The 27972-nt window shown below is 42.6% G+C and overlaps 2 protein-coding genes across 2 annotated transcripts; both read right to left on the reverse strand.

The window, feature by feature from the left end:
* Positions 1-497: 497 nt before the first annotated feature.
* On the reverse strand, positions 498-2550 carry LOC120021420 (transmembrane protein 233-like). The gene is made up of 3 exons (XM_038965185.1): positions 2437-2550; positions 772-906; positions 498-509 (listed from the first exon to the last, which is right to left on the reverse strand). Exons 1-3 carry the CDS (start codon positions 2548-2550, stop codon positions 498-500), a joined length of 261 nt encoding a protein of 86 aa, XP_038821113.1.
* Positions 2551-4037: 1487 nt separating this feature from the next.
* LOC120062539 (RNA-binding protein Musashi homolog 1-like) lies at positions 4038-27972 on the reverse strand. The gene is made up of 14 exons (XM_039012592.1): positions 27865-27972; positions 27333-27373; positions 26440-26521; positions 26204-26288; positions 17395-17436; positions 16636-16728; positions 10898-10946; positions 9733-9815; positions 9505-9622; positions 8724-8804; positions 8032-8088; positions 7202-7258; positions 6927-7081; positions 4038-6588 (listed from the first exon to the last, which is right to left on the reverse strand). The coding sequence occupies exons 1-14, from the start codon at positions 27924-27926 to the stop codon at positions 6547-6549; spliced, it is 1047 nt and encodes a 348-aa protein (XP_038868520.1). The 5' UTR covers positions 27927-27972; the 3' UTR covers positions 4038-6546.

Genomic DNA, 27972 nt, shown 5'->3' on the forward strand with positions numbered 1-27972 from the left:
CAATTAGGGTTAGGTATAGTTTTAGGGTTATGGGTTTGGGGTTAAGGTTAGGCTTAAGGTTAAGGTTAGAATTATATTTAGAAGTTAGAGAAAATAGGATTTTGTATGGGAATCAATTCTTTGGTCACCACAAAGATAGCAATACAAAACGGTGTGTGTGTGTGTGTGCGTGCGTGCGTGCGTGCGTGAGGTTTGTGCTGTGGGTATCATGTGATCCAGAGGTCAGTGTTCCATACAGTCTTTCAAAAGCAGTCTTGCTTCTTAAGTTCTTCTCCCAGATAGAAGAGTAGAAAGGCTGGGTGTGGAGGATGTGTGACAGAGAGAAAAGATGAACATCACACCTGGGGTGGAGTCCCGTTCTTGAGGATGGAGATTGCTGCCAAATCCGGCGCCCCAGAACGCTTGTCATAGTCCATTCAGAGAGTTGTCCATAGTCCATGTCTTTGAGAGCGACATTTACTTTGTTTAGCTTTTTCCAGGCATACTGCGCAACTCTTCTAAAATTTATACTAGAATAGAGAGAAAGATAAACACACAGATGAGACATACACATAGAAGTATGCAAATTATATTTATATATGGTTGAATGCCTGTTTGAGTGTTTGTCTCTGTTTAATATTTGCATGTACTTTATGTCTGTTCAAATAGTTGTTGTTTTCTTTTAAATACTTTGAGCTTTTGATTGAGCCTGCCTGGAGTGCCAGATGAGCAGCGTTAGCACTTTATGGGATATCCCATTGGTTACATTGCGGGGAATGGCTGCTGCATTACCGTGGTGAAGTGAACGATGATAAATATGGCGATGATGAGGAGGCCGATGATGATGGAGGCGATGGCCACTTGGAGAGCTTTCTGACCGAGTCGTCGCGAGCCGTCATAGTCTTGCAACTCATAACTTTTCCTGGACTGCATGGGGACAAGAGGGAAAACACTTCACCAAGGGAGCGTTCAACTTCACCAGCAGTCCTGGACTAAAATGTGTTGCTTTACCATGATCATTTAAGGAGAAACATGTTCATGCCACATACCTACCTCATACTGAAGTAGACCTGTATTTGGAAAATAATTTGGAGTAAAAAGAAATGTGTCATATTTACATGTGATACTCACATGTGAATGAGGTACGGAACACATAACACCACACATGGGTTCAAATAGTATCCGTTTTCTTTCTAATATTTTGAGTGTTTGATTGAGCCTGGCTTGAGTGCCAGATAGGTGGGATTTGCACTTTTTACTATTCCATTGATTACATTGCACCAGACAAGCTCAATCACAGGCTGTTGAAATACTGGCTGAAAAAATACTATATGAACCCAGGTCTGCATAACATTGTGTGATTGTGTGTTTGAGAGTGAGAAAAGAAAGGTGGGAGAGAAAGTAAGGGAGTCCAAACCCTTTGGATGGGAAAGTGTGTCAGTGACGTGGTGTTTTGAGAGGTGAAAGGAGCGAGCATGTTAGGAGGGCACATCGAGCACGTCAGAGGGCACTTCGATGAAACCCTGCCCTACCACAGACACATCTGTTCCTCTCATCAGACACATTTGGCTCTTTTTTCTTCCTCAAACACAGACACATACACAGACAGACCGACAAGCCATGCACATACACGCACGGCCACACGCAGATATTAAAGTAAATACGGGATTACCGGTGGACTCCTTCCCATATTACCAACACCACTTCTCTTTCTCGGTCCCACAAAAACACACACACATCGTGAGAAAGTTGGGGCAGAGATCCTAGTGTGATCAGCCAGCTCTCAACACCATATCTTATGACCTGACATGTAGCTTAAGAACATGTGAGAATTGCAAAGGAGAACTGTTGTGCTGGCAAGCATTCAAAGCTGGTGCACAAGATATTTTTTTTACGGCTTGTTGCTGGAATCCCAGAATATTATTTTTTTTCCTTTAGAGACGCAGTCAAAAGCTAGAGCAGAGCTGCTTTCCGCTCTCCTCCACTTTCCCCATGCTTTTGAACAACCGCTAATGGACACAATCAGTTTCCACTAGCATTGCTATATTTCAAAAAATGCTAGCCAGATTATTCTGGACATTGCTAAATAATTAGCTAATGATTTTTTTAAATGCTTTGGAGGAAACAACATCCTAGGGAAGTTGAAAATATGGTCAACTTCAAAAATGCGTACTGTCCCTTTATTACTACATAAACAGAACTTGATTAAGATTATTAGGATTATTTTATAATTGCAAAAATGGTGAAATACAACTGGCCATATGTTTACAATGTATTCATCTTGCAACATATCACTCAGCATTGGCTTTTTCCTTCATGGAAATTGACCTGAGGTACTTTTCACATCATTTTCAATATATTTCTCATTCAGTATTCTATAAATTTATATCAGCTTTAAGACATATATTAGTCAGTGAGTAAACCGTTTCCCATATGCCTGTGATGTCCCCTACTCACCAGTACTGAAAAGACCAGAGCTACAATGTTGACTGGGTACGCGGGGCAGAAGCAGGTGAGGATTGTTAGCCACAGGTAACTGTGGAGGGGAGGTGGAGGATGCTGTTCCCCCATAAAACTAAGTCTGTCAAAGTCTGCACTCCCATTTAGGGAACTCTTAACACCCAAATGCCCTCTTATCGGCTCCAGAGCCAGAGGATGGGCCATGGTGTGGGTAACAGACGACAAGAGCGAAAACACAGCCAACAAGAAGAAAAGAGAGACGAGCCACAAAACAACCAATGGAGAAAAAGGGAAAGTTAAAACAGATGTAGATGAAGAAATCTCAGGCCAAAAGAAAACAGAAGGAAAAATAATGGCCAAATGACAGAAATTCAGCCAATTGTAGGAATGGTACACAGCACAGGAACAACCCCACTCAGAAGAGGGGAAAAAAAGGGTCGAAAACCTGACTTGGAAAAAGGAAGGATGGAATAGCCAGTGAAGGAGTAGAGTTGAGCAAGCTTCCCGGAACTGTCCAGAACTGATTGAGGGTTCTGAAGAAGGGAGGCTGGTGTGGAATGGGGGCGTCGAGAACTGTACCCTCACGTAGAGCTGACCTCATTTTCTTTAGGGTGGGCAACATTACCACCCCGTCTCACACACCCCTCCCCAGGCAAGAGAAAGGAGGGAGACGAGAGACCAGGATCTGACCTCATATGCTGTGGCTAACATTAATCTCCCCCTTCACACGCACACACACTGGCAGCCAGTCCTAGCCAACACTGAGCAAAGTGTGTGTGTTAGTGGTGGAGGTCACTGTTTACCACTGGGACTTTGAACATTCCCAAATGAGTTTGTTAAGTGTATAACACTGTATTTCCCACACTCACAAACAACATTTACTCACACTGCAATCAATTCATCAATAAGACAAGGGTGACTAGCCAACCCTACTGCTTCTGTTTGAGCCTACCTTGAGCACACCTGGGTGGTGTTCAGTAGGTATGAAGTGGGACAAAATGTACTGTACCTAGTAAAATAAAGGTTACGTATTAATATGTGCTTTGTCCTGCCAAGGTCAGGAACAGTGCTAGAGTCCTTCCAAAATATGTGTTGATGCTTCCCCTACATTTAAGTGTCCCCCACTATAATAGGACATTTTTGGGGACTATATGTTGTTCCATGTAGTGAATGTTATTCAATGTGTTTCTATTGGCTAATAGCAGTAATACCAAATTCAATGTTTTATCCAATAATTTTTGTATATATTTTTTTAATACCTTAAGGGGTAGAGCAAAATGGAGAATGCCATCGTGTTTGAGTGTCTCATCTTTCAATATAGTGGTAGGTCAAACCGTTCGGACGCTATAGACGTTTTGTGAGAAAGCCAATTTTCAGGATGTCTCATGGTCTGACAAACACTGCTCTAGCTCTTCCACCTTTGACCACAGATGCGGAAGGGCTAAAACGGCGGATGTGGTGGATTGAGACGCAGCCCAGATATCTCAAGCGCTTAAACAGACTGATTTTAACTGGGATTTTTGTATTACATTAATTCGATTTCCGCTGGGCCTAAGAAATTGTAGAAGTAAAAAAAAAAAAAAAACAGAACCACAATCTCAGTGGAATGCTTTAAAATAATTTATTAGGAATTTTAAAATGGACATTTCCAGAGGAGAAAAAAAAAGAAAGAAAAAAAGAAATACAATAAGATAAAGCGGGTGGGGAACAGTCCAAATAAAAGTTTAGTTACAGTGTTGGTCAAGACCTTGAAGTTGGAGCTTTAACAACCAAGGCCTTGCCCCTTTTCCGACCCTGAAGAAAGCATCAACATAAACAAACAAAAAACACCAGCATCTTAAAAATCACTGAATCATTATTGTGCACCGGGAACGAAATCGGACAAGAGAAAAATATAATTTCCTTTTTGTTCTGAAAAAAAGTCTTAATGCCATGGAATTATCCATACTCCCATTGCCATTAATAGCAGTATTAATATTCCTAAAATAAAAAATTACGTATTGCTTTTTGAAAGTTAAAAAGTTACAGTGTTCGTGTCCAGCAGTAGTTTTGTGTAGTGCCCCAGCCAGTTCGAAAAGGGCAGTACTAGCCAGTATAACATGGGAGATTCTTGTTCATGTTTAGTGGAAGACTTTGTGGAACATCAACAAAATTCATTTGATTTTCATTGAAATATCTCTGTCAAAAGAAAGGGGACAATTCCACTCTGTCTCCTCCTCCATTCCAGCTACTGGTCTGTGTATACCTCTTTTCTGTACTGACTGGGACAGAGGCTGCGTTCCATTTCAGTTTACCTAGCCCCTAGATCTGAAAGGACACATAGGATACGTGGTGTTAGACCAAAATGGAACCAGCCAAACATTTCAGTACCAAAATGGCAGTCAAAAAATGCATGTCATGTCAACTTTCGAATCTAGCTAATTCCATACGTCAGCTCACTATTGTGCGCGCACACATCACACACAAACAAACACACCGTCACACATAATGACACAATCACCTTCTAAGGTCATCAGAGGACAAATACAACCATGATGTAACCGTTTTTTAAAGAGTCAATTGCTTTGTTAAATATGTCCTTCATTTGTTTCTACGGTCCGTATGACCGTACATAGAACAGCAAGAAAGAAACAAGAAACAAAATAAAAACATAATGAAGGAAAATAGAGCAAAAATATATATACTTTCCCCCCAAAAAAGTTATATTAAATCCCACCCAATCCCCCTTAACCCCGACCATGCACCCTCACCAGAGCCAATTAAAAATCCTCAGGGCCTCACTTCAGTTTTTCCTTATCTCTCAGGGATACATGGATGTCATGTCCATAGAAATAAAATGACTAGAACAGGAACCCCTATTCAAGTAACAATATTTCTATGGTTTTGTCACTTGGTAAGAGTCTGCCTTTAAGGGGTCCAATTCAATAGAAATCAGTTACTGGCATGTTCACAGTAAGAAACTAAATGAAAGGAAAGGGAAAAGGACCCAACTGTGTGAGAATTCAAGCATGTTCTCTTTTTGATACCAATTTCTAATGAAAAGGGTCTTATCATTTCGTCTTATTTACAAATATCATCTAGTCTTCAACCCTGCTAATGCATGTTGTTGGCCTAAACACCAAACAAATGCTGAGGGGATTGCCACTTTCAAATAGAAAATTACCTGCCACTGTACAACACGTTTGTTGTAGTAGTTAAGCAGACTTCCAGTTAAATTGGCGCCAAACGATTAATAGTAACCCCGCCTGCTGATCAAAGTTCAACATCCCCTCCCTCCTCCCCTACACCAACCTCCCTCCTCCCCTACACCACCCTCCCCTCAAAATCTATATACAATATTTTACAGGAAGAAAATAAAACATTCCTTTCAAAACCAATTACGGAAGAAAATATCTAACCGATTATCATCATTATTATCATTGCGTTCAATATTAATAACAATATTACAAATGTTGTTTTAAAAACTATCAAAATATACATTTTAGTTTTCTTTTCATGTTTTCTGTGACACGTTTGTTAAAAATGGAAATTACATCATTTCTTTGTTCTTCCTCTGTTTAAATGGGTTAGGTACCCCTTTTGACAAGGAGACACCATCCCACACACCAGTTCATCTCTCTCTAATCCTCTCTCCTCCTCCATCTCACCCCGGTAACACATTAAAGGGAGGTCAACGGAACAGACAACACATCAAAACATTGCGATTAAATAAAAAAATCCTCAAATATAAAGCAAAACATATCTGACAGAATCTGTGTTTGCCTTGAGCGTAACCCACAAACGTTATTTTCTCACTTACTTTTCTGCCAGAGCAATATTTAAAAAAAGAAACAGCATTGGATCTAATTAAATAAACCTACGTGAAGGTAAAGGATAGGAGAAACAAGGGATTGAGAAGAGGGAGTGATATTAGTACAGGAAAACAGGATACAGAAGTTAAAAAAATAAAAGATCTTCAGTCAGTGGGTGGAGTCAGGGGGAGCCAGGGGGTACGGGTTTTGAACTGTGGCCGCCAATCGGATTGTGCCATGGGTAGGCACACAGCAGTTTGATTGGCTCGTCAGCAGAAGGGACCTCCTCCCGTGCCCGGTGATTTGCTAAATCTGCTCAGTGGTAACCGTTGGTGAAGGCAGTAGCGATAAGAGGACCCTGGGAAAAGAAAGACACACGGACTATTAGAGACAGAGCAGCTGGTAGATAGTTTGAAATGAAGAAAGGATATGGTTTACAAAATTGCCAACATTTTATTGATTTGTCATTATACAATTTACACTTCCATATTAAAAACTGGTAAGCAAATCCCTGGTTTCCCCTAGCATCAGATACATGCCACATGCCACCTAGCGGGCTCCTTTAGCTACCTCTTATATCCCTCTTCACGATATTCCAACCATGGGTCATATTCATTAGGCACCAAAAGCAAGACAACAGACTAAACCTGGGAGAGACTACTCAAATTTCAGTTGTGAAACGTGATAGTGACGTACCCCAAGACCGTGGCCGAATCCTGAGTTGGGACCGGGACTGGCTGCGCTGAGATAGCTGCTCAGTGCTGAGTCCTGACTGGCTGCCGCATACAGGTCAGCCATTGGCCCAGGGCTGCTGGTGCCCAGGTAGCCTGCGTTACGTGACTGGGTGGAACCTGAGAGCGAGAGAGATGGAGAGAGACAGAGCAAGAGAGTTGAGAGAGAGAGACAGTCAATCAGTCAATCACATACACATAGACAACTGACAGGCAGAACGACGAAGAAGAATTATCTACCTCTCATAGCCGCTGCTGCTGCTGCTGCCATTGGTCCGTATGCTGACAGTGGAATGGCTGAGGGACAGAGGAACAATTTCAGATGTCTTCTTTTACCTATACCAGTACGTTGCCTTACAAAACAGTGTTTGGCAGTGTGTAAATTAAGTTCGGAAAACATTTCATTGCCAGGTAGATTCCCGTTTCTTCTGCCCAATTTCAATCTCGACTCATCGCTGCAACTCCCCAACGGGCTTGGGAGGTTAAGGTCAAGTCATGCGTCTTCCGAAAAATAACCTGCCTAACCGTGCATTTTAACACACGCCCGCTTAAGCCGGAAGCACCAATGTGTCGGAGGAAACACCGTTCACCTGACGGCCACGGTCAGCCTGCAGGCGCCCGGACTGCCACAAGGAGACGCTAGAGCACGGTGAGCCAAGTAAAACACCCACGACCAGACCCTCCCCTAACCCGTACAACACTGGGCCAATTGCACGCCACCCTATTGGACTCCCGTTCACGGCCAGTTGTGATACAGCCCGGGATCGAACCCGGGGCTGTAGTGACACCTCTAGCACGGCGATGCAGTGCCTTAAGACTGTTGCGCCACTCGGGAGGCCGGTAGTTTACAGTTTTAAAGATGGTGAAACCATGCCCAAAATATCCAAGCGTAACATTGTTCGGGTCAATTCCATGATTCATCAATTTTTTATTTTTTAATCAAAGTTAGGTTTGAACCCTTCTAGATTGGAAAAAGGAGGGCCATTACACCATTCCGCCACAGGTTGGCGATGTTGCCTTGTAAAGACAGAGATTGTGAGCTACCGGTAGATCTTAGAGGAGTGACTGACCTGTGAGCTCAGAGGGGTGGGATGATGTCAGAAGGGTGGTCCTCTCTAAATGGAATTCTAGAACAGAAATGTCAAGAGAGCGCTTTTTTAATACCAACACTATCCACGTGCTAATCGACTCTCTCACACACACACACACACACACACACACACACACACACACACACACACACACACACACACACACACACACACACACACACACACACATGAACATGTGCACACACAAGCAAGCAATTTAGAATGGGTATGAGAGACTACAGGGGAGAAGGGTGGTAGGGGGAAAGGAGAGAAAGGAGGCGCAGTGAGGTCAGAGTCGAAGAAAGAGAAAACGGGGAGATAAAAGTGCAGCAGAGATTATTTCTTACATGAGAGGGGAGGGGAAGTAGAGAAAAGGACTGGGTAGAGGAGGAGGACGTCAAAACCAAAATCAACTCTCTGAACTCTACAAGCAGCCAGACTCTGCCATATGCGTTTATACATGGAGTAAAAAGTGTAGGCATGTCTGTGTGTTTGGCACCTAACGTAAAACTAACACCAGTATGTATCTGACATGATCACTAGGCCAATGCATTGTTTCTGTTGTCAGACCTAGCCAGTTCTTTGGATAATTAACAGACTCAAGTCGCCTGTACGTCTGTAACTCATACTCTACATAAACAAGTGTGACAGAGGGAGCGATGCACATATACCAGGGAACTGGTAGGTGTATCCAGGCGCGATGCTAGGGTAGCCACGGCTAGCGTACGTAGCTGCTTGGAAGCCTGGGTAGCCTGTGAAGAGACAAATAAATACCCATCAGGATACGGCTGAACACGGTTGAAGGAGATGATGCTATTGCATTCATATTAGACCTCATGTAGCATGTAGCAACTAGCACCATAACTCAGTACCATGCTGTTGCCATGTCTGACCTGTAGGTGGAGCAAGATACTATGACTTCACCGCAGGCCATAGCCTACTTGAATCCCACTGGAACACATCCCCCTCTACATCTCCTCCCATCTCTTTAGCCCTGCTCTCCAGTTCTGGCCAAGAATTCATAGAGCGTCTCTGAGTAGGTCACCCCTGTTATATACTGTAGATCATATATATATTTTTTCCCCCACCTTTATTTAACCAGGTAGGCAAAATTTGATTTGATTTGAGAACAAGTTCTCATTTACAACTGCGACCTGGCCAAGATAAAGCAAAGCAGGTCGACACATATAACAACACAGAGTTACACATGGAGTAAAACAAACATACAGTCAATAATACAGTAGAAAAATAAGTCTATATACAATGTGAGCAAATGAGGTGAGATAAGGGAGGTAAAGGCAATAAATAGGCCATGGTGGCAAAGTAAATACAATTAAATATTAATTGTTAAAAAGGCAAAACTGATCCTAGATCAGCACCCTTACTCTGAGAAGCTTTATTATGGTTCCAGAGTGTTTAGAGGCAGCTAAATGACAGTGTTATTGTTCTTACCCAGCATGCCGATCCCCAGCATGAAGGCGTCCATGCCGTAGGGCATCACCCTGGCACGACCTCGAGCCGTACCTGTCGGTGACATCACTTCCTTGGGCTGGGCTTTCTTGCACTCCACCTGGAGTGGAATGCAAATGGTTTGAAATATTCTGCACATAGACACACACACTCCTCACTATCAACACTGACGCACACATTCGCACATACACACATTGCCTGCCTACATACCATTTTGTTGTTGATTTCGTGGAAATGGATCTCACACACTTTCTCCACCATGTCTTCATTCTCAAAGGTCACAAAGCCGAAACCTGAGGGACACAGGAACACAGACTGCTTTACCTTCCACTATGGCCATTTGTTTCCATTTTCTATTAAACTGAATGCAATCATGACTTCACATGTCCAGTTCTTCCAGGTTAGGTGTCACCAAGGAAGAAAAGGAGATGAGGGAAGGAGGCGAGGAAAGAAACGAATGATTGGGACACAGCCCATGTTTAATAGTCACTTTGTCCTCTTTCCTATCCTCATATCCTGTACACTTCTTTCCCCCATCCTTCTCTCCCTCAAATCATATTATTTAAAAAAAAATTGCTTTCATCTATTCAATCCCTTTCAGATGACAGAACATAAAGGTAGCAGAGACTCCATCAAAGTATTGAGACTCACCTGGTCTCTCCCCCTTTCTCTCCCTACTCCATTACATGTTCCTTCTCCCTTCCCTCCCCCACACCTCAAGAGGCTGTGAGGGGATTTAGCCGGGTTTGCGTGCCCTAACTCTCAATCTGTCGTCGTGGTAAAGGGGGATGGGGTAGAGTATTAGCTAAGGTTTTAGCCTGAGCCCCGATTAAACGAGCTGACCAATTAACCCTTCTCGCCTTCCTTTACTTGTTCCTCCCTGACTGATTCACACTATAGGGCCGACCCGAACTGTACTCCGTTGGCTCAGATACTTTTTTCCCCACATGGTCCTTTCCAGCATGGTTCCAACAACTATGGCCTAACCAGCTCATCCCAGTACAGCTCCCGCACATTAAAATACTGAGTGTGTGTTTATCTAAACAATGTGTGAGAGTCTGATAATGTGTGTTAATGTGTGTGTTATTTGTTTCCCGCATAACATTATTTACACTACAAATCAATGTGTGCTATGTTGCCATTCCATGCATGGCTGAACCAAGGATCAGGCTCTTCAATACCGTCACAATGCAAGAGGTTTACTTTTGCACCAACAAACCAGCCAGTATGGTCTGCCAACTGATCTGAGAGAAGATTATCACAATGAATTTTGTTTGTTTGTGTGTGTATGTGTGTGTGTGTGTGTGTGTGTGTGTGTGTGTGTGTGTGTGTGTGTGTGTGTGTGTGTGAGTCGGCTGGTGTTTCGTGGCAATACCTCTGTGTCTGTTGGTGGTTTTGTCGAACATGAGCATGGCGTCATCGACCTATGAGAGAGAGAGAGATAGAGAGAGAGAGGTAGAGAGAGAGACAGAGAGAGATGAGCTTGGACAAACACAAACACACAGGCCATTACACAGCATGGGGCTTCATTGTCCCTCCTTCACGTCCTGTGCTTTGGAGCAAGAGAGGAGAGGGGGCTAACAGATGGAGAAAGAGGAAGGGAACGAGGGGGGTGACAGGTGACAAAGGAGGAGGAGAGAAAGAAGGGGGTACAGGGGAGAGGAAAAAGAGCGTGGGAGAGAAAAGGGGAGAAAGAAGAGGCAGTCGTTCTTTCTCTGTAAAGTTAAACAGTGTCTCACTCCCCAAGTTCTAGGAGGGAATATTCTCTCTCTCGCAATCTCTATGTAAATATATATATATACATAGAGAGAGTGAGAGTAATATATATATACACTGAGTGTACAAAACATGAGGAACACCTTCCTAATATTGAGTTGCACCCCCCTTTGCCCTCAGAACAGCCTCAATTCGTTGGGGCATGGACTCCACAAGGTGTGGAAAGCGCTCCATAGGGATGCTGGCCCATGTTGACTCCAATGACATATCAAGTTGGCTGGATGTCCTTAGGGTGGTGGACCATTCTTGATACACACGGGAACTGTGAGGCGTAAAAAACCCAGCAGCGTTGCAGTTCTTGACTCAAACCGGTGAGCCTGGCACCTACTACCATACCCCGTTCAAAGGCACTTAAATATTTTGTCTTGGCCATTCACCCCCTGAACGGCACACGTACACAATCCATGTCTCAATTGCCTCAAGGCTTAAAAATCAGTCTTTAACATGTCTCCTCCCCTTCATCTACACTGATTGAAGTGGATTTAACAAGTGACATAAATAAGGGGTCGTAGCTTTCACCTGGATTCACCTGGTCAGTCTATGTCATGGAAAGAGCAGGTGTTCCTAATGTTTTGTGCACTCAGTGTATGTTTGGTGGGGGGGTAAGCTTTTGTGTCCTGTTCTCTAGCTCTTTGTTCTCCTCTCCACAAAGTTTACTATTCCCATGGAGACCCTGTAAATAATTTCAATTAGGAGAATTTACCCTCCTCTCACTACTCTCACTATGAATAGAACTACAGAGAGAAAGATCTGTGTGAGAAAGAGAGAGAGAGAAAGGGTGAAAGGGGGAATTGAGAGAGAGGGACAAAGTTGAAAAAGGGCTTACTAGAGGGAGAGAAAATGATTTTTGCGTGGCGACGCAGAAAAGAGAGGAGGCGAGAGATAGTTCAGGACAGAATAAGGATGGGAGGGGGATTGGTGCATACGAAAGAGTGGGTCGAGGGTGAAAAGGATAAAAGAGTTTGGGGGAGAGAGAGTGAGGGTTGGATGGACAGAAAGACAGACAGAAGGACAGGCAGGGAGAGAGAGAGAACAAAGAGAAGTGGGGGCTTTGTCAACACGCACCCCTTTCATTCTTCCTTTCCCTCTGTTTTTTTTCTTTTTCTCCCACTCTTCTCCCTGCAGCCCTATTCATGCTGACCCCATCCCCTCTTTACTCTCCTTTGCTGGTAAGAAAGTTAGCACAAACTCCTCTAATAGAGGAACTGTGAAACTACTCCATGTTTTGCCAGTGAGAGACATCATCAGTATAACCATCGCTTAAGACACACAGCATGACTGCATTCCTATTTTCATTACCTATCAGCGTAATGAAACTTAACACAGGGTGAAATGTGAGTGGAGGAAAGCTCTGGACTCCAGTTTGATGTTTAACCTTTGAGATCATCTATTTGGTGTCATAATGAAAGCAGTACATATAACTAAAGTACTTAAGTAAAAATACTTGAAAGTACTACTTAAGTAGCTTTTGGAGGTATCTGTACTTTACTTTACTGTTTCTATTTTCACTGACACCCATAAGTACTTGTTACATTTTGAATGCTTAGCAGGACAGGAAAATGGTCAAATTCACACTCTTATCAAGAGAACATCCCTGGTCTTCCCTACTGCCTCTGATCTGGCGGACTCACGAAACAGTGAGAGTGCTGGAGTGAGCCCCTGGCTAGCCGTAAATAAAATAAAAACAAGAAAATGGTGTCGTCTGGTTTGCTTAATATAAGGAATTTGAAATTATTTATACTTTTACTTTTGATACTTAAGTATATTTTAGCAATTACATTTACTATTGATACTTAATTATATTTAAAACCAAATACTTTTAGACTTTTACTCAAGTAGGGTTTTACTGGGTGACTTTCACTTTTACTTTTCATTTTCTGTTAAGGTATCCTTACTTTTACTCAAGTATGACAATTGGGTACTTTTTCCACCACTGCAATATATTTAGTTTATTTGAATGATCTAATAAACAAAGTTTACACAAGCTGTGCTAGTGAGTGTGTGTGTCACTGCGTGTGTTCATGGGATATAGAAAAGGTCAGGGTTGGAGACCCGTTAGTCCAACAGAGCTATGATCTCTCTCTCGCTCTCTCACACACACACACAGCCCCCCCCCCCCCCCCCCCCCCCAGTCTACCCTCTGTCCTTCATTCAGTTTTTATCTCCCCCCTCCCACTCTTCACCCTTCCGGTCCTCCAAAGCCAATGACACAGCAAAGTCGGGACAGGGAGAGTAAGTGGACAGCTGCAGCACCAGAGACATGTTATCATAAGTGTTGTGTTACATGGTCAAGTAGGCAAGTAGACTCCAGTTAGCATTAGCGCTATTTATTCTAGACGCTAACCATTCGTTAGTATTAGGCTGACACATGAAGGTGTGAACACAAAACAGTCACCTTTAGCCGTATTCAGTGAGGATGGCTAACTGTGATTTATTCTAATTCACTTCCTAGCTAACATCTTGAAGTTTGTAAGCTTTATTGTCTTCAGTGCTAAAAACAAAAACTACTGGGCACAAACGTCAATTCAACGTCTATTCCACGTTGGTTCAACATAATTGAATTGACATGATGTGGAAACAACGTTGATTCAACCAGTGTGTGCCTAGTGGGAAGTGTTAGACCTACTGTTACAGAGCCTCCTCGACAAAATCAATGGGGAAACAACCTGTTGTCCACTGTGTCCAGAGAAGTGTAATACAATCTGGCAGAAATATAGCGTCTTGTATTTACCTCAGCACGGCTCACACTCACTACCCAGCACCTTTACAGCATGTCACATAACATTCTCATTTCGGAAAATTGACAAGGAGGTTTTCAGGAACATTCTGAGAACATTTTTAGTCAAAGAACTTTCTGGGAATGGTTTCAGAGAGCTCCTGGAAATGTACAGACAGACAACTTTTTCCACGCAGAATGTTCTGTATCCGGGAATGTTCTCTTACCGCCAATTTCAAAGAAACTGGACAAACCAATAATATTTTGCAGCCCTTTGTAAACATCCAGTGAAGAAAACTCTGTTCACTGTTTGCTGCTACGTTGGCTACGAGACAGTACAAACCGTGACCTATTTGCAATGAACATGTGGGCTTCAATCCCTCAGTTCAAACACCCAAACACAGCCAGTGTCTAATTTACCTCAACCGTCTTCCTCTCTCACCTGTTTAACTCTTCCTTCCCTCTCTTTCCCTCCCTCTCCTTCCCTCCCTCTCTCCACCCATCTCTCCAAACAGGCCGGCAGACAAAGTGTCCAGTGAAGCCCTCTAATCGCCAACTCACATGGCTGACTGGAGCCCAACTTGTTCCTTTCTGTCCTATCCACCCCTCTATCTCTCCCCTCCCTCCCCATCCCTCTTTCATCCATTTTGGAAGGATGAAGATAGGCCTATAGTTTGTTGACTCTTCGAAGTGAAGCACCACTGCTGTGTTTTTACACTGTACTTTGAGGCAGAGTGTTATCCAATGGCTTCCCAGTACTGTTTGGGAGAGCAAGGCTGGGAAAAGGATAGTGGGAACGTCGGGATAGAGTGCCGGGGAGCACAGCGGACCTCTGGCCGGGCACGGCGGGGGCGTAAATCGAGACTTGTCTCTGTGGGATTCTGACCTGCTTCCCAGACAAACATGGCCGCCGGTGAGCGGTGGGATCAGCTCGTTTGAGGAACCCGTGTACGGTTACATCCGGTTGGTCAATCACACCAAAGAAAAAAAGGCTTTCGCTTTGCACTAGACTGACATTGATGCCCATTTAAGCCCAAATGCTCACAGAATGCTAATCTGATTTTGAAGTGAACAAAACAAAATGGTAAGAAATCGTCAGTTCTGTGTGTGTGTTTGTGTGTGTGTGCGTGTGCCAGATCATTTCACGAGACTGCCCATTTCTAAATCAAGTGACAAACTCTCTCCATGACACTCTGCTGTGGAAATCAAATGCTGGAAGCGCAATGTGGAAATCTGCAATGATATAATTTGGCCCAAGCATCTCCTATGTGGGGGTTGATACTTCACAAGATCCAAGCCTCCATCAGAACTCTTTCCTCTAACCCTTTTCCTCTCCTCTTACACCCAACGGTTTCTTCCTCTCTCCGCCCTCAAAGTGACATCATCAAGCCCCATTAAGGGGACGGTGATTCTGTCTTTCTAGAACGTTCTCTGTCCACTGCTGCTCAAGACAGTCAGGACACACTATTTTAAGTCGGTGAATGTTAGACCTGTGTGACTGCCCGACCAGTATGTGCATTTGTGTTTATGTGTATTAGCCTCACACACATTATATATATTTTTTTGTTGACGTAGATTGCTAAATTACCAAGGGACAAAGGTTAAAAGCAGGTCACCAAGGCAACGGGCTGAGAGGGATGCAGTGGATAAGAGCGTATTTTGGGATGGGGGGGCAACGAACTGAGGTTGGTTGTGTGTGTGCGGGGGGATCTTGTGGCAAGAGCAGCTGTTGCATTAGATTAGTTCAGAATTAGAGACCCCCCCCCTCCTCCTCCTCCCCTTCGCCAATGTCTTCCCTCCCTAACTACATCTCTCTTCTAGGTCAAACTTCTTCACTTGTTCTCTTCCTTGAAGAAAAAAACCCTCCTATTTTCCTCTTCCCATTGATTCCAGACAGTTTGTCAACTTTTTGGGGGGTCAGTTCAGATCTTCATACCGTTACAATACTTTTTCTTCCGCCATCACATTTCCCCCCTTCGCAGTTCTACGAGTTGGTTCTTCTCATTCTCATGCATTCCTCTTCTCTCCTGCAGTTTGAAAACACTTCCCTTCCGAGTACACCTCTCTCTCTCTCTCCAGGAGGTGCCTCTTCACTCTCTTCACCCCTCTTTCTCCCCCTTCCCTCTTTCTCTCTTTTAAGCCATCCCTCTGTCATCCCAGCATGCGTTTGCCTTTCACTGCATTTCATTCAAATAGGCTTAACTGGCTTGAAGAAAAATGGAACAGACGAAGCAATTCAAACAACAGCAACGGGAGCAAAATGGAAGACAGAAATGCTAATATCGATTAGAACTAATGCTGTTGTGTTCCCGCCCTCTTTTCCTCTTCTCATTCACCCCTTTCAACTCTTCTCTGAAATTAGCCACGCTTACCGTGTCTCTTACCCAAATGTGGAATGAGAGAAACAGAAATAGAAAAGAGAGAGAAACAGGGAGACAAATAGGCTGAGAAAACATGAGGGGACATTGAATAAAAAAACAGAGGGCACTTAGAGAAACTTTGTCTGAAGTTGATCTTGGCAAAACGGAGAACAGCTTCTGATTCGAGATATAGAGTACATGTAATGCCATTTGCAGCAACATCATGTCAACAAACGTGTCTGAACACAGTGCATCATTTACCTTTCCAAACTGGTCAAAGTACTGCTTGACGTCTTCGATGGTTGTGTTCACTGAGAGGCCTCCCACAAAGATCTTCTTTGTCCTGGTCACCAACTAACAACACAGAGGAAGAGTACACACTATCATTAACACACAACACATTGAAGAGGCTAGATGACTTACGATAGTACTGTAAAGCAGTACAAATATATATATTATTTTTTTATTTAACCTTTATTTAACTAGGCAAGTCAGTTAAGAACAAATTATTATTTACAATGACGGCCTACTTGTAAAGCCCCCCCGGCCAAACCCTCCCCTAACCTGGGCCAATTGTGCGGCGCCCTATGGGACTCCCGATCACGGCCAGTTGTAATACAGCCCAGGATCGAACCTGGGTCTGTAGTGACACCTCTAGCACTGCGATGCAGTGCCTTAGACCCCTGCACCACTAGGGAGCTAGGGAGGGGGTTGCCAGCCACTCGGAACCACATAGTACAGCAATAAGACAATTTATTTCAATGCAAATACAAAATGGACTCTGCAGGAAGACTTAATATTAAGACTGTGTGCGTATGTATGTGTGTCTTTAGACTGGCAGAGCACCCCCCTTCTTATGTATAGGGGTCGTATAGAAGTCGGCTGAGGGTGGGCTAAGGGGGATTGCTACCCTTGTTGCCCTAAATCTGGTGCGGCAGGCGGGCCTCCCGTGATAGGACATGACGGCTGTGACGTCACCTTGGCCTCCAGGGGTAAACCCCATTAAGGATGAGAACTCACCTTGGGTTGGGCTCTACGAGGAAATGCCACCTTGGGATCAATCTGGAGAGAGAGGGGGGGAGACAGAGAGTGAGAGAGAGACAGAGACAGAGAGAGTTAGATACTGGTGGACAAAAACATTTGGAGACCATACTACCACTCACAAGTAATGGTGACTCACAGTTCAAGGCAACGGACCACAAACTTTAAGGATACAAACTTTTCCGGTATCTGAGAGGTATTACATTCCATTTCTATGACAGCCCCCAAACCTGTGATACACTGGAGACATATTACTTTCTCCAATGCAGTGGCAGACTACATCCCACTAGCCTGGTCCCAGATCTGTTTGTTCTGTCTTGCCAAGTCCTATGGTCAGGCTATATGAGTTGGAAAGACAGCGTAAACAGATTTGGGACCAGGCTAGCATACCTCTGTATAATTGCAACACAACAACACTTTAAATTCATACAGTATATCAATGAATAGACTCATGTCGACACTGATATTCACAGGCGCTGTAATTCTGAATGGAAAGAAAAAGCTTCTGTGCACAGCATTGTAAGCCATGGAGGATTTGCATAAAGGCTCAGGTTTCTCACGTGTCTTTCTAGTCAAATCATGGTCCGCGGTCTTGGAGGCTCAGTTGGTATGAGCATGGCTCAAGCAACGCCAGGGTTGTGGGTTTGATTCCTGCTGGGGTTACATACTGTATACTAAAATCTATGTACTCACTGTACTGTAAGTCGCTTTGGAAAAAAGCATCTGCTAAATGACATATATTATTTATTATATATTATGGTGACAAGCTGAGGAGCAGCAATGGCTGCTGTTTGAGTGAGACGGAAGAGACTCCTCCTCACCCCACGGTGTTGGACGGAGAGGAGGACTGTCCTCTCCAGCTGGTTTCAGAGTTGACGAAGGAAGGTGACTACAGTGGCACAACAGCTCGATTGTTAAGCACCCGGCACCTTTCAAATTCTGCCTCTTGTTTACTCCAAATGCTGGGACGAAACCATGAACTCAACTGATTATCTCATCCTTGTCACCCAATACATATGTCTACAATGACACTGATTGGGTCAAACAAGAGCCCGAGCATCCCAATAGTTAAGTGGCATTTTATTTTCAAAATATTCCTGTCAAGCACGCTCATGTGCTTGACGCTACTGCTCAGAAATCAGTAAAACAAAGCATGTTTGTCACAAAGATAGAAGAATACAACAAAGAGCCAAGGACCAACACCCCTAACTAAGTCTATTTTGGACAAAGTATTGACTACTACAGTAGAGTGCTATAGGCTACATCATGCCATGCTGTTTAGTATCATCACATTATAAAGTAACGACGGGGTACAGATCTACAGCACTTAGAACAGACGGTAGTCCAATAAAGAAGAGCACAGGTATAGATAGTACGGTGAACGTAGGCCTACACTATGGTCTCTATAGAAGACTCAGCATGCTACTCTTTTACTTTAGCCCAAATGGGCGTATTCCACAAACCAGGAGCAATGAGCCAGCTAACGTTCAGAAATATTCAGAAACAACTCTGCATGTCCTTGATCGCGAAGAACGACTTAAAATGGCATAAGGTAATAACTGACTTTTAATAACTCATATTCAACGTTCTTGCTTCATAATAACTGATATTAATACCGTTATAATGGAGTGTTTATAAATGTTAGCCGGCTGACTTGTTCATCCTGCTTTGTGACATACAACCCTGATGGGTTTTAGAGAGCAGAGAAGGATCCCTTCAAGCCAGAGCCTATTGGTTTAGTTGTTTATGTTAAAACAAGACTAGACTACATCCGATAGTCACCTCAAACTGCCAAACCCATCCAGACATGTTTAAAACTGAAACAAACAAGCAAAGTGAAGGCATTACAAATCATCATTAGCACATGGTCGCCAACACGTCGCAACACAGAGAACCCCAAAAATTGTAATCTTACAAAATTCACATTATACTCTCACAGCACTTCTGTCAGGCTACACTTTTGGTTTCTTTCGTTTTTTAAATGTATTTTCCTTGTGTGTATGTGCGGTTTTTAAGGAAAGGGGATGGGGGAAGAGATTGAATGAGCAAGAAAGGAAGAATGAACTAAATAAAGACATAGTGAAGACATAACTAAATCAAAGAGAGGAGTTTGATGAAGTGAAGGAGAGGGCGAAAAAGAAGCAAAGAGAGAAGGAGCTAGGCCTAGACCGAGGGAGACAGGGAAAGACAGAGTGAGAGAGGAGAGAGAGAGTGGCTATTCATTTTAAAACAAAAACTCCACATGAGAAAGTGGGCCGCCCATTTGTGAGCAGGGAGTCCTGGCCCAGCGGGCAGCCCCTCTGATTTCATTAATTAACAGGACAAAAGGGGACAAACAGATGGACCCGCAGAGGAACAGGGGCTCGGCCAACTACTCCCCAGTCACACACCCTCATCGTGCGGTTAAACACATAAAACACACACACGCACAACATGCACTGATTTTACTAACACATTCACTCAATAAAAATAATGTGGCCAGGAAAACACAAACGTACACAAATAGTTAACAAAAGTGTGCTATTCTATCCTATCCTAATTCAAAACTTTATCAAATACACCTGTTTAGAAGCAACCGTACTAAGAAGTTAGCTAGTTAGGTAGCTAGGCTAGCATGTCACTTTGTGGACGGCAATTTGATTTGGGTCTGGGCCATTGGGGTCAATCTGCACAGCTGAACAATTGCAGAGTAATTAGTTAACGAAGTCCACTAATGAGGCCCCCTACTCTACACAAAGTCTTGGCTAGGACAACCAATGTGTGTGTGCACGTACGTGTGTGCGACTTATCACTTCCTTCAGGAGGGCAGGTACACACTCAGGGATGAGGCTATACTTCGGAATCGCAATCCAGTTTGTTTCCTTCAATCCGATTAGGTGCCTTTGAGATCCATACTAATTACAGATGTAGTTTCTTAATTTGATCACCCTGTTGAAGAGGAACCTTCCTGCTGCAATGCAGGAAATGTAAAACTTGTAGTGTATTTGAGGTTTAGAAATAGTTTATTTTCTCGTACGAAAAATGTATCAACCTCTACAAAAATGTCCATTAATTAGAATTAACATAATGCCAGATTTTCTGTGTCTGCAGGATTATTTTCCTGCTGTAGCAAACTGGCTCAAATTAAGATCCTACACCTGTACAGACCAGGGTTGGGACTCTCTCTTGCATTTCCCTTCCATCTTCTCCTCCACCCCCCTCTTGTCTCCTCTGCCCCTGTCAGCACCAGAGAGCTAATCTCCATAGAGCCATGACCTGGGACAGCGCTAACTGCTAATGCTAACCTGATTCCCAACCCATACGGAGTCCAATCAATATTCAGTCCGTGAACAGACAAACAGTCAAATTCAATGATCATATTTGAATCGTTGCGAAGTGTGGGTTTTGTTGACGTGCTAAATCTCTATTCTTGCTCTGAGTCTGGTGATGAGTTTTCCGCTGTGATTTTTTTTTTTTATATTCTCGGTGAGCCATTTAGCATTGCTGCTAACTAACTTTAACCAGGCCTAGCACTGTTAACAAGGCCTGTGGTTTCACTAAACTCACTATAATTGCTAATTATCAGTAAACTGCCTATTCATGTACAGTACCAGACAAAAGTTTGGACACACCTACTCAAGGGTTTTTCTTTTCTTTTTACTATTTTCTACATTGTAGAATAATAGTGAAAACATCAGAACTATGAAATAACACAATTGGAATCATGTAGAAACCAAACAATTGTTACACAAACTTTTTTGGTTTATATTTCAGATTCTTCAAAGTAGCCACCCTTTGCCTTGAGGACAGCTTTGCACACTCTTGGCATTCTCTCAACCAGCTTCATGAGGTAATCACCTGGCATGCATTTAAATTAACAGGTGTGCCTTGTTAAAAGTTAATTTGTGGAATTTCTTTCCTTCTTAATGTGTTTAAGCCAATCAATTGTGTTGTGACAAGGTAGGGGTGATATACAAGGGAGAGAGCCCAATTTGGTAAAAGACCAAGTCCATATTATGGCAAGAACAGCTCAAATAAGCAAAGAGAAACAACAGTCCATCATTACTTTAAGACATGAAGGTCAGTCAATATGTAACATTTCAGGAACTTTGAAAGTTCCTTCAAGTGCAGTCGCAAAAACCATCAAGCGCTATGATGAAACTGGCTCTCATGAGGACCACCACAGGAAAGAAAGAACCGGAGTTACCTCTGCTGCAGAGGATAAGTTTATTAGAGTTACCAGCCTCAGAAATTGCAGCCCAAATAAATGCTTCACAGAGTTCAAGTAACAGACACATCTCAACATCAACTGTTCAGAGGAGACTGCGTGAATCAGGCCTTCATGGTCAAATTGCTGTAAAGAAACCACTACTAAAGGATAACAATAATAAGAAGAGACTTGCTTGGACCAAGAAATACAAACAATGGACATTAGACCGGTGGAAATCTGTCCTTTGGTCTGATGAGTTCAAATTTTCAATTTTTGGTTCCAACCGCCGTGTCTTTGTGAGATGCAGAGTAGAGTAGGTGACCGGATGATCTCCGCATGTGTGGTTCCCACCGTGAAGCATGGAGGAGGAGGTGTGGTGGTGCTTTGCTGGTGACACTGTCTGTGATTTATTCAGAATTCAAGGCACACTTAAGCAGCATGGCTACCACAACATTCTGCAGTGATACGCCATTCCATCTGGTTTGCGTTTAGTGTGACTATCATTGGTTTTTCAACAGGACAATGACCCAACACACCTCCAGGATGTGTAAGGGCTATTTGACCAAGAAAGAGATTGATGGAGTGCTGCATCAGATGACCTGGCCTCCACAATCACCCAACTTCAACCCAATTGAGATGGTTTTGGATGAGTTGGATCACAGAGTGATGGAAAAGCAGTCAACAAGTGCTCAGCATATGTGGGAATTTCTTCAAGACTGTTAAAAAAGCATTCCAGGTGAAGCTGGTTGAGAGAATGCCAAGAGTGTACAAAGCTGTCATCAAGGCAATGGGTGGCTACTTTGAAGAATCTAAAAGCAAAAAAATATTTAGATTTTTTAACACTTTTTTGGTTACTACACGATTCCATATGTGTTATTTCGTAGTTTTGATGTCTTCACTATTATTCTACAACATAGAAAATAGTAAAAATAAAGAAAAACCCTTGAATGAGTAGGTGTGTCCAAACTTTTGACTGGTACTTTATGTATGAAAATAAGTAAATACATGTATGTATAAAGCAATATTACACAGGCCAGTAATCTGCCTCAAGCATAACCAACATTATTATGTATTAATCTAATGCAATGGTTAACTATGTACATGTAATAACGTTCATGAGCAGTTTATGACTAGACCTTCAAACAAAATAATAAGTGTAACCAAAGATCTTTCTCACACTCTTCGTGAGGTATATTCAATGCAGCAACACTAACATACCCAATCAGCTGATTGGTAGAATTGGCTATGTTGGGCTAGAACAAAAAATATGATAAATTCTAAATCATTTGTGTAGGCTTGGAATGTGACAACGTGGATAGGAAATCCATTCAATCCAAACTCACTTTGTACTAGTGACGCTGATTTGATGTGATAAAGTCTATTAGCAATAAACTAGAATTGTTTTGCATAGTCAAAATGGAACCAGGGCCGTGTTCATTAGGAACCAAATGGAAGAAAACTGACTGAAACGGGGAGGGACTACCTGGACTATTCCAATAAGAAATACAAATGTTCCATTGCAAAATATTTAAAAACATTTTCCGCTGCGTGCCCTAATGAACACGACCCTGGATTGTTCTAGACCAGACGAAGCACTACATCACACTGCTGCCATATTCACTACATCACACTGCTGCCATATTCACTACATCACACTGCTGCCATATTCACTACATCACACTGCTGCCATATTCACTACATCACACTGCTGCCATATTCACTACATCACACTGCTGCCATGTGGTGAAGGTCTCTGAAGCAGCCAAACAAGTAGAACTCTGTCTTCATGCTCAAACGACATTACCAATCTGCCTCGCTCATAAAAAAGCATTACATTGGTCAATACGGTCAATGTCAATAACAACATGAAAGTTGTCTAGATGTTGGCTTCTGAGGGTCGAAGGCCTAACTTGAGATATGGGCGAGTAACTCAAATGCTCACGCAAATCTTCCCTTGGCATCCCTGCATAATTTAATCAAATATGTTTTATCCGCACACATCCTGGCCTTATATATGATAAGACAGTGCTATATTTTCCATCCACATTACAAACAGTAACATAGACTTTCATAATCATGTAGTTGATCAAAATAAAGCACCACTCTTCTGTTTGTCCCCAGCTCTTTGGTTTTACTGTGTCAAGCATTTTGTCACTGCTTTTCAGAGTGCTTACACTTGCCCCAAATTCCTACTGCCAAAACCTCTCATTTACCTCGTCCTTTCTCTCTCTCTCCGTTTCTTTCTCACCCTCCATGGGGTGAGCATGAAATTAATTCCAGAAAGGAATTTCACTCTCCTTCTCATCTCATGCTGGTCAAACAATAGCCACCGACAAGGGAGAGAGAGGGAGAAACGGTTTGGAGGGAGACTGTTGGAAAGGTAAAGGTTAATGAAAAAAGGAGAAGAGACGGTACAAGGGGACAGACTGAAAGATGTGAATAGTCTGTGAGAGTCATTGAGAAATGGAAAAAAATATTAAGAGAAAAAAGTGAGAGATAGAAAGGGATTTGGGAACAATGAAATGGAGTCCCTTTTTCATCCAATTACACAGTGCCATAATGTATCAATTGACGTACTATATGTTATGCTTTTCCAATACTTAAAAAAAAAGCAGCACACTGGACCATTTCAGCACACCAAACATAACACTGTGAGCTGCAGCAAAATATTGTAATCTATCAAAAAACAAAGGTATTAAAACGATGTCCCTGCCTAGTTGTCCATTCAACCCTTTACATGGCCACAAAAACCTTGTTTCAGGATGTCCCATGCTGTGATTCCAGAGGTGTGGCCTCCTCCCTCCCACCTACAGCCTAGCATCAGACGCCCCGCTCATTCTCAAACATTATACTCTGCATCATACAGACACATTAACACACTTATTGACCATCACACCTTTACACATGCATGCGTAGTGTACACACACATCGACAGAGTGGAGGCCAGGTCCTCAAAGCTCACCTACCTCATAAGATATTCAAGAATCAGACTTCTGACAATACAATACCTACTGTAACTAGGATCCAGATATATTGCCATGACACCCTACTTCTACTGATTTCAAACCAGCTCTGAAGTATAAAATACTAAAGGGTTACACAAAAACACATTGCCACCTTGGTCAAGTATACAAGAAAATATAAATGGTGCGATCTATTTATAGGATATTCAACTAAATAGTATCTGTATCTGTCTTGAACAGGTGATACATTCGGAGTAGTGGTTTAGTTGTATGAATCAAACTCAATGTCTTCACAAACATACTTCTATGTTCTGACAATATGTTCACTGTAAAACTAATTTTACTGTAATTACTCTAGAATCCAGATTGTAGCTGTAACATCAGTGCATTTGCTCCTTTCTGAAACATCCTCCTCGGGGTTTTATTAGATCATAAAATGGGAACCACATTTAAGAGACTAGTTGTAACTGAAAAACTCAAGTCCAATTCTATATAATTAAGGACCTGTAAAATAACGTACCACAATCACTGCCATTATTTAAGTTATCGCCGTAGATGCTATTGTCCATGGGTTGACTTTGCATTGTTGGTGGCAGTACATTCTGCATTCATCTTCAAACGCTAGAAGAGAGTTGTTATGGAGACATAAGTCCCACAAGGCTGTGGAGTCACCATAATATCCCCTGTGACTGATTTCACCCAGGGCAACAGACCTGCTTCGTGTAACCAAACTAGCCTTTCCATGCTACATCCTCCCCCACTCGCTCTCACCTTTCACTGTCAAATGTTGTCCCTTTAGGGCCAGGCAGTGTGTGTGTGTGTATAACAGTACTGTGTGTGCATGTCTGAGAGTGTGTATTGAGGGGGTTGGGGGATGGAGACACACCCACACGGCTGACAAAGCTGTATGCTGTAAGCTTCATCAACGATTATGTTAGTCTATGTAGCATCACCGGTATGCTTCAGAGACTATAGTGTTATGCATTGAATTAGAATGACTTTACCATTCAAATCAACATTCTAATTATACGTTTTTCTTTTTTTCTTCTTAAGTTATTCAGTGCCGGGACCGAACTCAGGGACTAGTTGACACCAATCTTCAGGTTGAACTTTTTTGTTGTTGAATTAACTTCATCTAAACAGTTCCTTACCTTAGATGACCCCCTTAAAACTTAATTTAATGTTTCTACAAGCGCACAACTCAACTTCTTTAATATGTTTCACAGCCCTAACGTTTTTTCACTCTTCTTTCTCTTTGGTGTGAGAGAGAGCCCAGGCCTCTTCCTCCCCGTCTCGGTCCCCAGGTAATCATGGCGATGAACAGCAAGAAAGAACGCTTTCATGTCACGCACCCTAAACCAGGATTTGGTGGGAGGGGAGGAGAGGGAGGCGCCCATAGACTCTCCTAAACTTTCCAGGGCCAACCTTTTCATACATCACATGGTGTATAACATTATGGCATAACATGGCAGAAGAAAAAAGACTTACCAAGAAAACCTGCATCCATATCAAATATAGACAATGTTATAGATGTATGGCATAACAAAATTATTTAGGACTATTATATATAGCATGTGAACAATTTCTCCATATGCAATAATGTTGCTTGTGCATTTAGGTGCAAGCATAAACTTACTGTTTTAGAATCCAGCTCATGTCTGTTTTGTGCCAAAACTTTATCCACACCAGCCTGGTCTATGTATGTTACAAACCCGAATCCCCTGGGGGAAAAAACACAATGCATTGAATTATAATAACAGTCCGACACAACAAAACTCAACCTCTGACCACAAAATCATGTTATTTTTAAAGAAAATAAACCCATGAGTGCGCGCCTATGATAGAGATGCTGGGGCGCGCACGCCTCCTTACCTCGATCTCTTCGTAACGGGATCTCGCATCACCATACACTCCTTCACCTCGCCGAATTTACAGAAGTATTCATTCAATCCCTCTATAAAAAAATATATGGTCAAACAGTTTTCCAAAGACGAAATGTCCTTTGAGTGTATACTATAATAACTTATTTAGATAAACGAAAACAGGCAACGCAAATGAGCAAGACCGCGATGTTGTTCGTCTATCGCGACGTCATTCATTGAAAACAGGATAAGGGTAGATTAAACTCTGCCTAGGTTGATAGTCCATGGCTATAATATGATGATACGACAATGTTTACTTTACAATTGTGATAACTTAGGGTATACAAATAAGATGAATATAGCCTACAATTTTAAATCAACCTTTAGGCAACACTGAGTTTTAGACAAACTATATTATTTTGAATGGCGTTATTAACGCTGTAACAAGCTCAACACCACGATATCACACACACAAAAACACCCCAAGAATTGCAAAAGCAACGAAGTTCTGCTTCAATCAAATATCAAAATAAAAAAAGTTGTTACATCGGGTAACAGACCCCCCAAATAACATACAATGATTTCAAAATAAAGCTAAATGATTTTATACTCATTTAGAACGTTAATCGCATATTGTCTAGGCTCTCTGTTTCAGCCTACAGTCTAAATCATGCGTAGGCTAGGCCTACTGATCCTCGTTGAATGAAAGCTTTGATTTCGGCAGCATATAGCCTAAACTATCAACTGTCTTTTTTAACAAACTTCCGGAAGCTTCACATAGTAAACAATGGGATTAATGACTGTATAAATAGTATATAAGCGAGTAACAATAACACTATACATCTATCTAGGTATTATATTTGCATCCAGGGACTTTGAAAAGTCGCTCGCGGGACAGCTCACCTTGTGTTGTCTGCCAACTGAGACCCCCGATGAACATTTTGCTGAATGGGAGATAGAGGCGAGAGTAAGTGGTGTAGAACAACATATTCCCGTAAAACAGGCATCGGAGATTAAAAGCAAACTACAATTAATAGGTATATATAGGCCTACAAAATAACATAAATAAAGTAAAAAGAAAATCGGCCATGTTGTGAAGGCACGAGTGGTCAAATCGGGCCGTTATAATTCCTACGAGAAGATACTGAAACCAGCCAGTGCTCTCCAAATGGAAAGGAAAAGTTGTTGCAATCGTAGCCATCTGCTTACTCAAAAGAAAATAGCAGAAATAAACAAGAGATAGATCCTGCGCGGTTGAGCGGCAGTAATACACGGTTGAGCGGACCGCATTGGAGAGGTAGAGCCCATCAGAACAAGCATGCTTGTCTTTTGTCTCCGCGCTCGGGTGGGCTCCACACAAACCAAACTCCACGGTTATCTCACATATGGAAGCAAGTACGGCCGAGACGCAGGTGAGACGGTGTGGGAGCTTTACCAGGGGTCGTGGGGGGAGTTGTCCACGGAGGACAGGCTGCTTTGGCTCCCTTCTGTATCCATTCCGTTCCTCTGTTCCCGACTGTGAGGTGAGGAAAGGCAGTGAGAG

This window comes from Salvelinus namaycush, chromosome 2 (assembly GCF_016432855.1).
Source record: "Salvelinus namaycush isolate Seneca chromosome 2, SaNama_1.0, whole genome shotgun sequence".
In the NCBI taxonomy this organism is placed as follows: domain Eukaryota; kingdom Metazoa; phylum Chordata; class Actinopteri; order Salmoniformes; family Salmonidae; genus Salvelinus; species Salvelinus namaycush.